The following is a 13,458-nucleotide window of genomic DNA, read 5'->3' on the forward strand; positions in this document are numbered from 1 at the left end:
CATTGTTGGAATTGGGCATGCAGTTATTTGATATATGCAATTTAAGTGTAAATAAAGATACATTTAAAATTGAATTTTCCCTGTAATTTGAGAGTTGGGGTATGCTTTCTGGAAAAATAAACCTACAAAATTTGAATTAAAAGTTTTAACAAGATGCATATCAATTCCAGAACAAATATGACCTGCAAAGTTCAACTTCACTGGTGAAAGTGGAGACACTCTGACATTATGATGACAGATCACACATTCTTGGTTCAGAAAGTTGGTTAGCCTTGAAGATGTTTCCCTCATTCCCCATGAAGAAAAATGTTTCCTATCTATTTCTGTTTCAGCAAGTTGCAATACATATTCCAATTTAAATGTGGTTTTTGAGCTCTTGCCTATTTTTTGTGTGCTTATGGTGGCAAGCCTCCTACAAGCTTAGAACTATATGAGTCCTAGCAACAAGCCAAGGACAGTTCTTTAGCATCAGGTGGAATACCCAGCCTCTGCTTTACACTGCAGTGCAAGGGAAGTGTAGCAACATGTAGTGGCAGCGGAACCCAAGAGCCGCCCAGGGAACAATGGACATCTTGTGGAAAGGGCTGAAAGTATGCGGCCAATTCCCATGGGAACGCCTGCGGTGCTTTCACACGGTGTGAAAAAGATGCTCCTTGAAAAGAATCTGTAATCCTTTCTTTCAAGGGAAAATCTATCTGAGAACGTTATCGAAAGTTTCCAGAACCCAAGTGGATCTATGCTAATCAGTGGGGATTTTTAATAAAATGAGATTTTTTTTAACGCACAATAGTGTTGTCCAAGGCATGGTGTGAATAAATATTGCTATGCTAGAAGCAAAGACACCAGGGAACATCTGAATCTGGGGATGGATGCTAGAGGTTAATTTCTTCAGAATAAATTGGCTTCCTGAGTTTTCCTATATTTCCATTTAGCAGAATCTACTCGTGTAAGCCAGCAATGTTTTATTAGCATCCACTGAGTGTAGGTCACTTTGAAAAGTCATAAAGAACATTCTCTCTGCTGTCCTGAAGGGAATTTTACACTCCCTTTTCACTGTGACTGTTTGGCATAATGCCACAGTAAGGCTTTCTCTCCAGGGAGCAAGGTAAGTTTGCAAAAAACTAAAACAATAGGGACACATTCAAGATAGTTCATGATGTACCCAGATTGAAGATCGAGGGAGAATACAAGTAGGATGTAAATATGGCACAAATGGGAACACCCGGGCACCTTTAACATGGTACACTCAATGTTAGGTATCTGCACAGTGGTATATTCGTTTTTAAGAGGGATGGCATGGGGACAAGTTAACAGAAGAATGGCCTATAAGGATAATATTTTTAAGGATATAATTGCTGTCTCTTCTTGTGTGGTTGCTCTCTGCCAAGGTCTGTGTTAAATGCTTTACGTAATCTCATTAAACTGCCCAACAACCCATGCAGATAAGAAACCTGAGGCTTGGGGAGGTTAGTTAATCTGCCCAGGTTTACACTGCAGGCAATGGCATAACCAAACTCAATTGTATCCAGGTTCCCACTTCTCACTGGGGTTCCATAGTGTCCAAGTCTGGACCCAGACTCTTTTAAAAATGTAAGAAAATTGGATGAAATCTAGTGATAAGAACTATTAGAAATGAAAAGGGTGAAAAAGAATGAATGCTAAAGAAATAGAGATTATCCATGAAAGGAAGAGATGTTAACACTATCTTTAAGCCAGTGGTCGGCAAACTGCGGCTCGAGAGCCACATGCGGCTCTTTGGCCCCTTGAGTGTGGCCACGAAGTTTCAATGGCACTGTATATGCGCACCCGCACGTGATATTTTGTGGAAGAGCCACACTCAAGGGGCTGCAGTTTGCCGACCACTGCTTTAAGCCAGAAAGAATTACTAATAAAAGAATACACCTACTCACAGATGGCCAGATTCTCCATTTTTATAAAAAAAATTCTTTGAGGGGACATTTCTCTGGGTTGATGTCATAAAAATATAATTGATCACCAATTTTCTAGGAAGCTGTATGAGGTCTGGAACCTATGGCCTGGCTTAATGGCAGGTATGCGGCCATCTGACCAGACACCTTTGTTGGGTAGCACTCTGAGAAGATAGCCACAATGCCCACATCTTATTGATTACACAGATGAATTTATCTACAGCACAGCTGCCCTTACACTTTACCAGCAGATAGGTGATTTGATGGGTAGTAGACTTACTATAGGAACAGGCAAAATGGGGGTAGAGAATTATACAGTTTAAAACACTTTCAGAAAATGCAGTTAATCATTGAAACAATAAAAGAGGATTGTGGTACCTTTTTCTCCTCTGGAGTATCAATATGTCAAGCAGGATAAACATTTTTCCTGCAATATTTAAAATACAAATTGATATATCTGGTCCAAATGGATTTTTATGAAGAATCTTCCAACAAATAAAGTGGGGGGAAGAGGGTACAGTAAGTCCTCACTTAAGGTTATGGATAGATTCTTGGAAACAGCAACTTTCAGCAAAATGAAGTATAACAAAACCAATTTCACCATGGGCTAATTGTTATACACAGGGTTAAGTTCCTATGGCATAGATCTGGTCACAAAAACATACCAAGCTTTGAAATAAAGACCCAGAACACTTCCAATAATAAACATTGAAATAAATGTGAGCTACACATACATTTAAGAAAGATTAATAAAAACAAGTCAGATCATTATTTTTCAAACCGTTTGTTCCAGTTCAGGGTCCCCATGGCATCAGCCCCTCCCAGCAGATCAGTATGCAAGGCAGGAGGCAGCCTGGACAGATGCCCTTCCACTGGGGGGTGCACTCACACACACACAGACTCAGTCTAGGTAGGACAATGTAGACAAGCCCATTCACCTCATGTACACATTTTCCTGTGGGAGAAAACCCACATGGACGTGGGGAGAACTTGCATATTTCACACAGACAGAGGCCTCCCGGGCTGGGACTTGAATTCCTTAGTAATCAATATTGTAACAAAACGGATGTTGAAAGAAAGGACATTATTCGAGAACCTGCTGTGTGCATTTTTGTGGAGTAAGTTTGTTCCGCTTATTTGCAACTTCCTGCATTCTTAGACTTCCAACAGTATTAATATAGAGCAGCAGTATTAGTCTCCCCGTGCGCCGCAAGAATTTTTAAAACATGCAATGCCAAGGGCCCTGACTTCTTTTCCCTTAGATCAATGGTTCTCAACCTTCCTAATGCCGCGACCCTTTAATGCAGTTGTGGTGACCCCCAATTTCATTGTTACAAATTGAACATAATTAAAGCATAGTGATTAATCACAAAAACAGTATGTAATTATATACGTGTTTTCCGATGGTCTTAGGCAACCCCTGTGAAAGGGTCGTTTGACCCCCAAAGGGGTCGCGACCCACAGGTTGAGAACCGCTGCCTTAGATTGTCAGGTTTAAAAGAAAAAAATTGACAACAGCCAGCACAACAATAGCCATCTGGTGTGAATGAATCAAAATTATACCTATTTTTTTTTTTTTAGTCAGATCAGCAAAAAAATGGGTTTTTTTTGGTGTGCTGCAGAATTCCAATAATTAGTTTGTGTTGCCATGAGATGGAAAAGGGTGAAAGTCGCTGCTCTAGTGGCAGAACAAGAGGATGGCTTCTTCAGGAGCTGTGGCTCCTACAGGACAAACGCTCAGTGTTTCCAACTCTGAGTGTGAAACCTCCAGAGGGAGGGAGGTGTTAATTAAGTTACAACTCTTTCTTCCCCGGGCTTTGTGAAAGGGCTCCCCATAGCCATTCCAGTCACCTGCTTGAGTTCCTGTTGAAACCATGTTTCCTGCGTGGCTTCTCCCCCCAGTACCCCCCATTCTTCCCCGGGAAAGTATAGATTTTCACGAACACAGGGAGTTTTGTTTTCTCTGTTAAAAACAAGTCTACTGGAGCAGGCTTTATGTTTCGCCCCAGGAAACAGCATTTCACTCAGAGGCAGTTCTCTGTCCACTGGGTGAGGTGCAGCCTGTCACCTGACCTGCTCTGGAGCTGCTGCCGGTGGCATCTGGCTGCATTCCTGGGATTCTTTCACCAGACACTGGCACCGCAATGAACAGCTTCAGGTTCACTGCGCTGAGTGGATTCCGCTCGCTGTGCCCTGGGAGTCCGCTGCCTGAACCCTCCTGCCCAAACCAACAGCTAAGTAAGAGCAAGCGCGCCTTGGGGAGTAGCATGCAGGTAAACTGAGTTTTCGGGGAGAGCTGGGACTCCCGGACGTGTGTCGTGCGGGGTGCAGAATCATTTCTCTTTTTGTGGTGTCTATTTCTCCTTACAGAAACCTGACTTGTCAACCAATACCTGCTTAAAAGTATATACTAAATAATGATAAAGTGGACTTCAGATTAGGCTCCCTGAAATGTTAGAAAGAGAAATTGTGAGCGTGAAAGTTGGGAGTAAGAGGGAATTTTATAAGCCAGATTTTTTTGTAATTCCAAAAGTGCGAGATTTGGAGGCTGACCTACTTGGACGTGAATCTTGGCTCTGGGTAGAATCTCGGACAGGATGTTTAATCTCCCCAGTCCTGTTTCCTCTTTGGTAATAATACCTACCTGCATGGTTGATGGGAGAACGAAGAGAAGAAAGTGTCAAGAAAGAGCTTGGTGTATAGAAAGTATCTGAGTGTGTGCCTATATGTGCACGTGTGTGCGCATGTGCGTGCTTGTGTGTGTGGTGGGTGCATCTGTGTGCATGCGAATAGGCCACCGGGCAGTGCCATTGAGAAGGCTAGTGGGTTTCCCAGAAGATGAGGTGGAACTTGATCTGGCTCTGACTTTCTCTGCTGTTGCAAAGAGACCAGACACTTGAGCAAAACATTGACCCGAGCTGCTGAAAAATAAATAACGTGTTTGCTGATCCTTATCCAGGAGAGGATGGTGTAGTGTAGCATGTGGGATGCACTTTAAATGAGGACTGATGGGAAGGGAGGCAGCTGAATAATGATCACACAGGGTCGTGTATACCACTGTACACAGCCCTGAGCGGGCTTTGTCATGGCTGGCCTAGTGCCTTCCCCCCCGACTCTGCAGCTTACTCTCCATGTGCCCCTGGGCTGGTTATTTTCCTCTCTGAACATCAGTTTCTCATTACATGGAATTGTCATGTGAATGAAGGTACTTGGTTTTGGGGAAGTACTTGGAGTAGTACCTGACATGTGTATAACACTCGCTAAGCATCAACTGTTGGTGTCATTATTTTACAGCGAACTCTTAAGTGTTAGCGGCTTTGATCTTCAAAATAATCAGATGAGATAGACTAGGCATGTATTAGCCCCATTTTGCAGATCAAGAAACTGAGGCTCAAGGAAGGGAAAAGCATGAGCCAAAAGTCCCATAACCACTGAGTGCCCAGTCTGTGACTTGAACCTCAGATAAGAAGTTGATTTAGTGTGTACTCAGGACACATGCATTGAATGACGCATATTCTAAAAGGTTTGGCTCAAATGCCACTTCCTCCACAAAGCCATTGCTTATCATCTTTCCCTAGGACAGATCTCTCTCTCCCTTGTACTTCCCTAAACGTTTACAGTACACAGGAATCTTTTCTCTGGGCCATCCCTGCGTTGTAGAATGTTGGGTATAAGTCTCACCCATCCCTTCCCCACCCTGGATGTGTGAACGTTTTCATGTGCAGCTGTGTGCTGCACAATAATGTTTGGCACATGATGGACATTCAAGAGTAACAGCTGAAGGTGGGAGCGTGAATGGGGCTCCGCGCCAGCTGTCACTGTGGGTGCTCCTCTCCCCCCACTGGTATTTCTGCTCCTTCTCAGAGCTCCGACTCTGATGTGTGGGGCAGCTGAATCTGATTCAGGAAATGCCAGATATTGACCAAGAAGCTGACTGGTCAAGGTAAAGTCATTTCCATCCAATGTCTTACTTTCCTGAATATTATTTCTCTGAGACTCTGTCACTATAAATGTCTAAGGGGGGTGGGGAGGAGGGCGCAGATTGTGTTAAGGAGAAAATTCAGGGGGGAAACTGTCCCAATTTTTCTATTTTTTTTTTTTTGTAGATCTTGTAATTCACCTTTCCACATTTGCCAGGGTGCAAACTTCTCTGTAGGACCCTCACCCTTCTTTCTTTATGCCCCTCCCTAAATCTTCCCTACCACTCTCCTTCACTTCTCTTCCTCTATGCATCTCTTCCTTGTGACTCTCTTGCTCTCTGGTTGGCCTAAACCCCAGAGCACAGATGGGCAGGGATGCAGGGTCAATGCAGAAGGGAAGAGGAGTTCATTTTCTTAAGACTCTACCCATCTCTTCATCCTCAAATGTTACTAATGCTCTGAGGGCCTTTATTGCTAATAGCAGCCTCACAAGGAATCAATATACCACAATGGTTATGAACTTGGAATTTAGCACTCTGGACCCAAAATCTGGCTCCCCAGTTTACTAGCTTGTGTGACTTGGGCAAGTTATTTAATGCCTTGGGTTCCTCACCTGCCATATAGTTATTATCAAGGTTATAATCCTCCTATAGTTATTATTGAGGTTAAATGAGTTAATGTTTACTTAGCAGCTGGAACAGTACCTGGCTCATAGACAAGCACGTACAGTATAAATATTGGGTGTCATTTTTCTAAAGCTGGTAGGTAGTGTAAAAGTTGCATGTAGGCAATATTACCCTTGAAATCTCTTCAATGGCCTATGAATTGCATCTTTTGGAATAGCACTGAGAATGTATTTGGCTTGTTTTTAGAGACCATATTGCATAGAAAGTATGTGTCTTTAAACTTTAAAGTTGCATTCAGCATAGAGAGGTGCTCCCACAGTGATAGCTCAGAAGAGATGTCTGAGATGGCCCAGGAAGCAACAGGCTCCCCTAGTCCTTTTCACACTCATTCTGTGAAGCACATGCAGAGTAAAATGACTGGCAGAGTTGCCTATTGCTTATATTAAATGAATCATTGCCAGTTCTTACTCTCTGTGCATGTGGCTGCATTTGTAAGTTACCTGCATGTATAAGACGACTCCACTGTAAATCGTGGGGAAAGCCCACCAGCCTGAAATCGGGAAAACAGCACTGGTACAGTTACCATGGGGCCTTGGTGAAGTCATTAAACCTCCCTGGCCATTAAATAATGGCTCAGATCTCCGCAGTGCAATTGGTCTGTGATTTTATGAGGCCCAGAAGGGAGCTGATGAGAATAGTCAGGTATTTAATTTGTGCTATTTCCCTACTCTCTTTGGACTGTTAATTGAGTGAGAAGTATAATGGGACTTTATTATTTCCACTGTGAGAATAGAGGGAGGACTGCCTGATCCCAAAACCCTGCTCCTTCAGCCTGCAGTGAAATGTTATCTTCAAGTTCAATGCTCAAGTTCATGCTCACATTCTGTCCAGATTTATCTGGCCACACACTCCTAGGAAGAGTCCTTTATTTCACTGCTGCTTGTTCAGGGAGGGTATAAGAATAGGGCAAGTACTGAGGTCATCTTCTGGACTGAGGGTTGGGACAGCTTCTATGATTAATATAGCAGAGATGCCCAGACAAGAGTGTAAGTATTGGTTTCCATGTCCAGGAAAAGAGAGGAAACCAGGCAGTGGGTCTGTGTTCTTCCCTTCCTTGCCTTGCCCTTTTCTGTTTGGCTTCCATGGGAATCTGTTTGTGGGAAATCCGGCAAGTGTTGGGCATCTTTGTTGCTTATCCACTCGTTTCCCTGTAGCATGGGGGAAAAAGGAGAAGTACCGTACATAGAAAGGGAAAAATAAATGTGGCATTTATGTTGCTTTTTATGGCTCAAATTAAATTCTGGATAAGCTAATAATTTTTCCAGGACTTTTGAAACAAAAAATAAGGAAAGATCTCATATGAAGATATCAAGCCGGAATCTGTTACTCTATGCCAGTGGTTTTCAACCCGTGTGCCACAATAACTTTTAAAACACTCAATACCTGGCTCATTAGTCAGGGGCACTGACCTCTTTTCCCTCAGATTGTCAAAGGAAAGAAAATGACAACAGCCAACATAACAATAGCCGTCCATTGTGAATGAATCAAAATTATACCTATTTTTTGTAAGATCAGAAAAAAATGCATTTTTCGGTGTGCTGCAGAATTTTAGTAGTTAGTCTATGTGCGCCACAAGATGCAAAAGGTTGAAAATCACTTCTCTATGCACATTTCCAAAGGGTTTTTTTTTTTCCCTTCTCTGGGCACCAAGTTCACATTCTGAGGTCATGTTTTTCAACTAATGGCTACATTGGGTCATTTGTTTCTCTTGCAGAGAGTGTCAAAGAAGACTTCAACGTCTGGAGAAAAATGATCTTTCAAGGAATACAAAGCATACCTCCTGCTACATGTTTTTGCCTTGCTAACCTCTGATAACCGGGACGCATGGCCCTGGGCCTACACACAGTCCATTGACCATCAAACTACTCACCATGCATCACCTGTTCAGACTGGTCTTGGGACAAAAAGATCTTTCCCGAGCGGGGGACCTCTTCTCCTTGGATGACTCTGAGATTGAAGACAGCCTGACAGAAGCTTTGGAGCAAATTAAAATCATTAGCTCATCTTCAGTAAGTACACTCATTCTCAGACTAGACCTCCATTCAGACTAGAAACGATCTATTTATTCTAGGGCCAAGGAATTGAATCAGTCCTAGGGGGAAGGATCTTTGTGGGGAAAAGAGGAAGGATCATGAATATGGGTCTCTCTTGACTCTGCGCTGTGGTTTAGTTGGCATCTAAGAAATAACACCAGCAAAGCCATGGACTTGGGGGCAGCCAGGCCGCCTTTGCCCACTCAGGGAGACCAGAACTCCAGAAAATGCAGACCAGAGTGGAATTCTCACAAAGGGTTTTTCTAATGGTTATTTCTATATCCTTGGAATGACATGAAGAGGAGAGGGAGCAAATCCGGGGGAAAGCAGACCTGCCAAGCTGCACACCAGTGTTAGTAAACAAAGCAGGTGTGCAGAGGAGGCTGAATAATGGAAGAAGGCAGATGACACCTCCTGCCATGCAGGTAATCTGAGACAAGGACAACCATCACTCTGCTGTCAGAAGTGACAGTTGCCCACGGCTTGATAACACTGATTCTCTTTGCTCCTATGTCATCTCGGGTTTGGTTGTTTTCTTTTCCTTTGCTCCTTTTTCTACATCCCCCCACCCCCAGCATTTAGTTCGCCTCCCTAATTATTAGCCCCCAGTGTGATCAGGCAAGTTTACACTTTCCATCACCCCTCCCATTCCTTTGTTTCTCCTGGATGTCAAGATGATATATTCTGAAAGTACTTCCCCAAGGGGGTGGGTGCGGAGTGCCTGGTGTGCTTTGATCTTGACCTTCCTGATCATACTTGGACCCTTCATGAGCCTGGTCCCATTTCAAAGGCCACGGCCACCAAGCATCCTCTCGCACAGCCTCCCAGCTCAACAGCCTTTGCCAACACGTGGCATAAACACCCACGGGGCAGAGCAAAGAGACAGGACTCGAGCCACAAAATACCGAATTAGCAAATGTGTACACACTTCAGAAATAAAAGCTCTCTTCCATGTTACAAAGAAGAAATGTTTGAAGGCCGTGCTAGCAACCAGTTCAGTTTCCTCCTCGAGCTGTCAACATGTTCTCTTGCTGTTGGCCATTAACATGCCACACTCCCCCAGTGACCAGTGAAGTCACCACCCAAGCACGCGTCCTTTCTCAGGTAATGCCTTTGACAGCAATTATGTGTCCACATTTTTTTCCAGAACATTAATCAACTTAGTCTGGCTCAAAACACAAAGTATTCCTGATACATTTCCACTTTCTGGGCAAGATTTATGTGCTATTTCCAACAGCCCCATTCATCACACTCCTCTGGAAATAAATTGGGTGAATATGCCACTGATTTTCATCCAATCTAATATATATATATATATATATATATATATATATATATATATATTCTAACAAATATTGTCTTATTTATAATATCTATTGGACATAATAAATACATGGTATATATCGACATTCCCTGAAACCCATTTCCACATTTCCACTAGAGGCCACAGGTATGGGGGTTTGTTGTTGTTGTTTCCTTCACCAATTGAGTTGTCTCACGGATATTAAATTCATAATCTTAGGACTGTAAGCTCTGCCTGTCATGTGTCCCACTGTCTCATCAGGAGCACTGTCCATTCTTTCAGCCCTCCAGTCAGCATCCCACCAGACCCGCAAGTCTACTAGTCAGTAGTTCTCCTGTGTTCTTCATCTACTAACTTATTTCATATCTCACTTCTTCCTTGCCTCTATCTGTAACCATGGCATAGAGCAGATGGGTGGCAGAATGATAATAATCATTTTTTAGAGGAATCTTGGAGGTCAATCCAATTTTTAAATGCAACAATCACTCAGATCAACCCAATATTTAAATTTCCTAATCAATCCTAGTTATAAATATTATCTATTAGTGGAATTCCTTCTCCCTTCCTGCTCCTTTAAAAGCCAGTTCTGGTTTCATTATTCCTTTAATGATTTCTAGTGACTCTAGTTCTTAGTGATTACTTCCTTCTAAAAAGACATAATTGCCCCTTTGCATTATACATTGTCCTCACAGAAAGTCATCTACTCATATAACCTCAAGTGCAATCTCTACATGAGGGGATCCCAAATCTATGTTTTTTTAGGCTTGACAGTTCTCCCTAAGCTTCAAGCTCATAGTAATTGATATCCAGGACCTCAAAATCAATATGTCTTAGTTTGAAGTTATCATCTTTCATTTTCCTAAATCTCCAGGTTTTTAAACCTGGAGTCACTCCTGACCCCTTTCTCTCACGCTCCTCTTGCCCTGTGAGTTCTGCAGAAACTGCCATAGAAATGCCTCCTCATCTGCTCCTTCTTTTCCCTTCCTCCTGTTGTCACCCTGGCTCAGGCCTTCACAACAACAACTGACCACCCCCTACCCTTGGTCCTGCCTTTCTCTAGTTCATTCTACCAACAACTACCAGATCAAACTGCCTAGTCCAAAACCCATCCATGATGCCTCAATGCCCATGACATTCTGTGATCAATGGCAGTGATCAGTCCACTGAGCCACCATACCTACTCTATGGCTCACTTCACCGTTAGCTGCATCCCCTCCTTCCGTTATGATCAGTTCTTTCCTAATGACTCTGGGTCTCCGTAATCAATTCCACTTCTCAATTTCTTGTTAGAAGCATAGATCTAGAAGGGACCTTCTAAATCATCGTTTCCAACTTCCTTCTAGCACGAGGGTTTCTTCTCTAGGATTCCTAACAAATAGGTGGCCTTTCCTTCTGCACTTGCAAAGACGAGGACATAGTAGGTTTCTGATATTTTTCCTGCTTCTCACTCTTCCTTTCATAAATTTCCCTCTTCCATTGCATGCAGCCTTGATGGGGTTTTCAGTCAACATTCCCTACCTTGCCGTTGCCCGAGGAGGAGGGAGAAAAGAAGTGGAGAGATCTGACCCAAGCTATAACAATTAGAATTTCTTTCCCAGTAATTCTAGGGGGAAATCAGCACAGGGAAATTTATCATGATGATGGTGCCCTCAAGAAACAGCTTTTTGGTTCCTGCTCCTCTATCACCCTTCCAAGGCCAGATAGTGCAGCTTTTTCTTCAAATCTGGGAGCCACCTTATATCTCATTATTATTTTACTACAGCTATCTAGACTTTTTTTGTTGCTTGTGACCATGGAATCCTAACTGACAAAAAGATAGCTGTTTACTGTTCAAATGGTTAGTGTGTTTCTCCTTTCAGCCAGATGAAATCTTATTCTCTGTTTTTTTCTATCAGTTGTGCTTCCTCCCCACCCGCAACAATCCAAAGGATCTAGTGTGTGCTCCTACAAGAATTTTAAACATCTGAAGATGGGTATCTGTCTCACTTCTGGCTTCTCCCTTCCCAGCTAAACACCCTTAGTGCCCTCATGTTTTTCTATGACAAGGAAAGGGCAGGCCTATGACAGGGAAAGGCTACATCACCTCATATTTCCAGTCTCAGGTCTGGAAACTCAATTTTGTCAGTACATGAGAAATGCTGTCCAAATCATGCTATCCAAATGCAAGGCTCAGAAGTATAAATTAGAAGGCTGACTTACTGATTTTCGATGTAAAATAAAACTCATGTGAGTTAGAATTCTTGCGTGCTCCATGCTGTTCTCTCCTAGTCTATTCACCCAATCTTTCACTGGATAAGAAATGTTATTATTAATTAGATTTCTTCCTCTGTTATAATTACATTTTAGTTCTACCTTCTTGAGATTATATTTCACTCACCTGTGAAGTCACCCGGGTGCATAGAGCATCTTGGGTTAGCCCAATAGCTGGCTAATTCCACTTAAATGAATGGATTTTGCTGTTGTTGTTTAATGCTCAAAGGACAATCCTGTTTTCAAATTCTTGGAGGATACCTCATTGTAGCTCCCAAGTACTGCCTGAACTTTCAACATTCTGGTTACCCTCTGCTGGAATCTTCCTATTTTGTTAATATAATGTATCATTGCCCAGTATTTGAACCAATTGCTTAGAACAATTGCTAATACCAGTCAGACATTCTGTTTCTAAAATTTCTTTTCAATAATAACATCAAACAGTTGGCCACATTTATACTGTGATGTGCCAAAATTCTCAGGTTGAATCAAGATTTGTAATTGGATAATGTGAAAACAAAATTTAAGTGAATTCTGTCAAATTTTAAACCACTGCAATAATATGCTTGTTTTTAGGCCCTTCTTCCAGGATACCCATACCTTTTTAAAACTCATGATTCTGGTTGTGACTAGTTTGGTTCCATGGATAGAGTGTTGGCCTGCGGACTGGGGGGTCCCAGGTTCGATTCCGGTCGGGGGCATGTGCCTTGCGGGCACGTCCCCAGTGGGGGGTGTGCGGGAGGCAGCTGATCAATGTTTCTCTCTCATCGATGTTTCTGGCTCTCTATCCCTCTCCCTTCCTCTCTGTAGAAAATCAATAAAATATATTAAAAAAAAAAAAAAAAAAAAAACAGAAAAAAACACTCATGATTCTGGCCAATATATTAGTTACATTCCTAGCTTTGTAGATCTGAAAACTCAGTAAGCAAGCCTCCAATCCTTCTTCTAAAGTCACTCACAAGCCCTAGTTGGTTTGTCTCTGTGGATAGAGTTGGCCTGCAGACCAAAGGGTCCCAGGTTTGATTCTGGTCAAGAGCACGTACCTTGGTTGAAGGCTTCTCCCTGGCCTGGGCCCTGATCAGGGCTTGTGCAGGGCTCGTGCAGGAGGCAACCAACTGATGTGTTTCTCTTACATAGATGTTTCTCTCTGTCTTTCCCTCTCACTTCCACTCTCCCTAAAAATCAGTGGAGCCAGCTGGCATGGCTCAGTGGTTGAGCGTTGACCTATGAACCAGGAGGTCATGGTTTGATTCCTGATCAGGGCATATGCCTAGGTTGCGGGATCGATCCCTAATGTGGGGCATGCAGGAAGCAGCCGATCAATGATTCTCTCTCATT

General features: G+C 42.8%; 1 protein-coding gene across 7 annotated transcripts in view; it reads left to right on the forward strand.

The window, feature by feature from the left end:
* VEPH1 (ventricular zone expressed PH domain containing 1) overlaps positions 1–13,458 on the forward strand; it is a 196,746-nt gene that overhangs the window by 857 nt on the left and 182,431 nt on the right. For 6 of the 7 annotated variants that reach the window (XM_070406919.1, XM_070406924.1, XM_070406921.1 and 3 more), the window contains exon 2: positions 8,249–8,543. In XM_070406919.1, coding sequence (XP_070263020.1) covers positions 8,406–8,543 — 138 coding nt within the window. In that variant the 5' untranslated portion in view covers positions 8,249–8,405. Of the gene's footprint in view, positions 1–4,130; positions 4,202–8,248; positions 8,544–13,458 lie in introns of those variants that run through there. The other variant, XM_070406920.1, reaches the window with a different exon arrangement.

This window comes from Myotis yumanensis, unplaced genomic scaffold (assembly GCF_028538775.1).
Source record: "Myotis yumanensis isolate MYYU_CA2020_CCGP unplaced genomic scaffold, mMyoYum1.0.hap1 SCAF_2, whole genome shotgun sequence".
NCBI classification, from domain to species: domain Eukaryota; kingdom Metazoa; phylum Chordata; class Mammalia; order Chiroptera; family Vespertilionidae; genus Myotis; species Myotis yumanensis.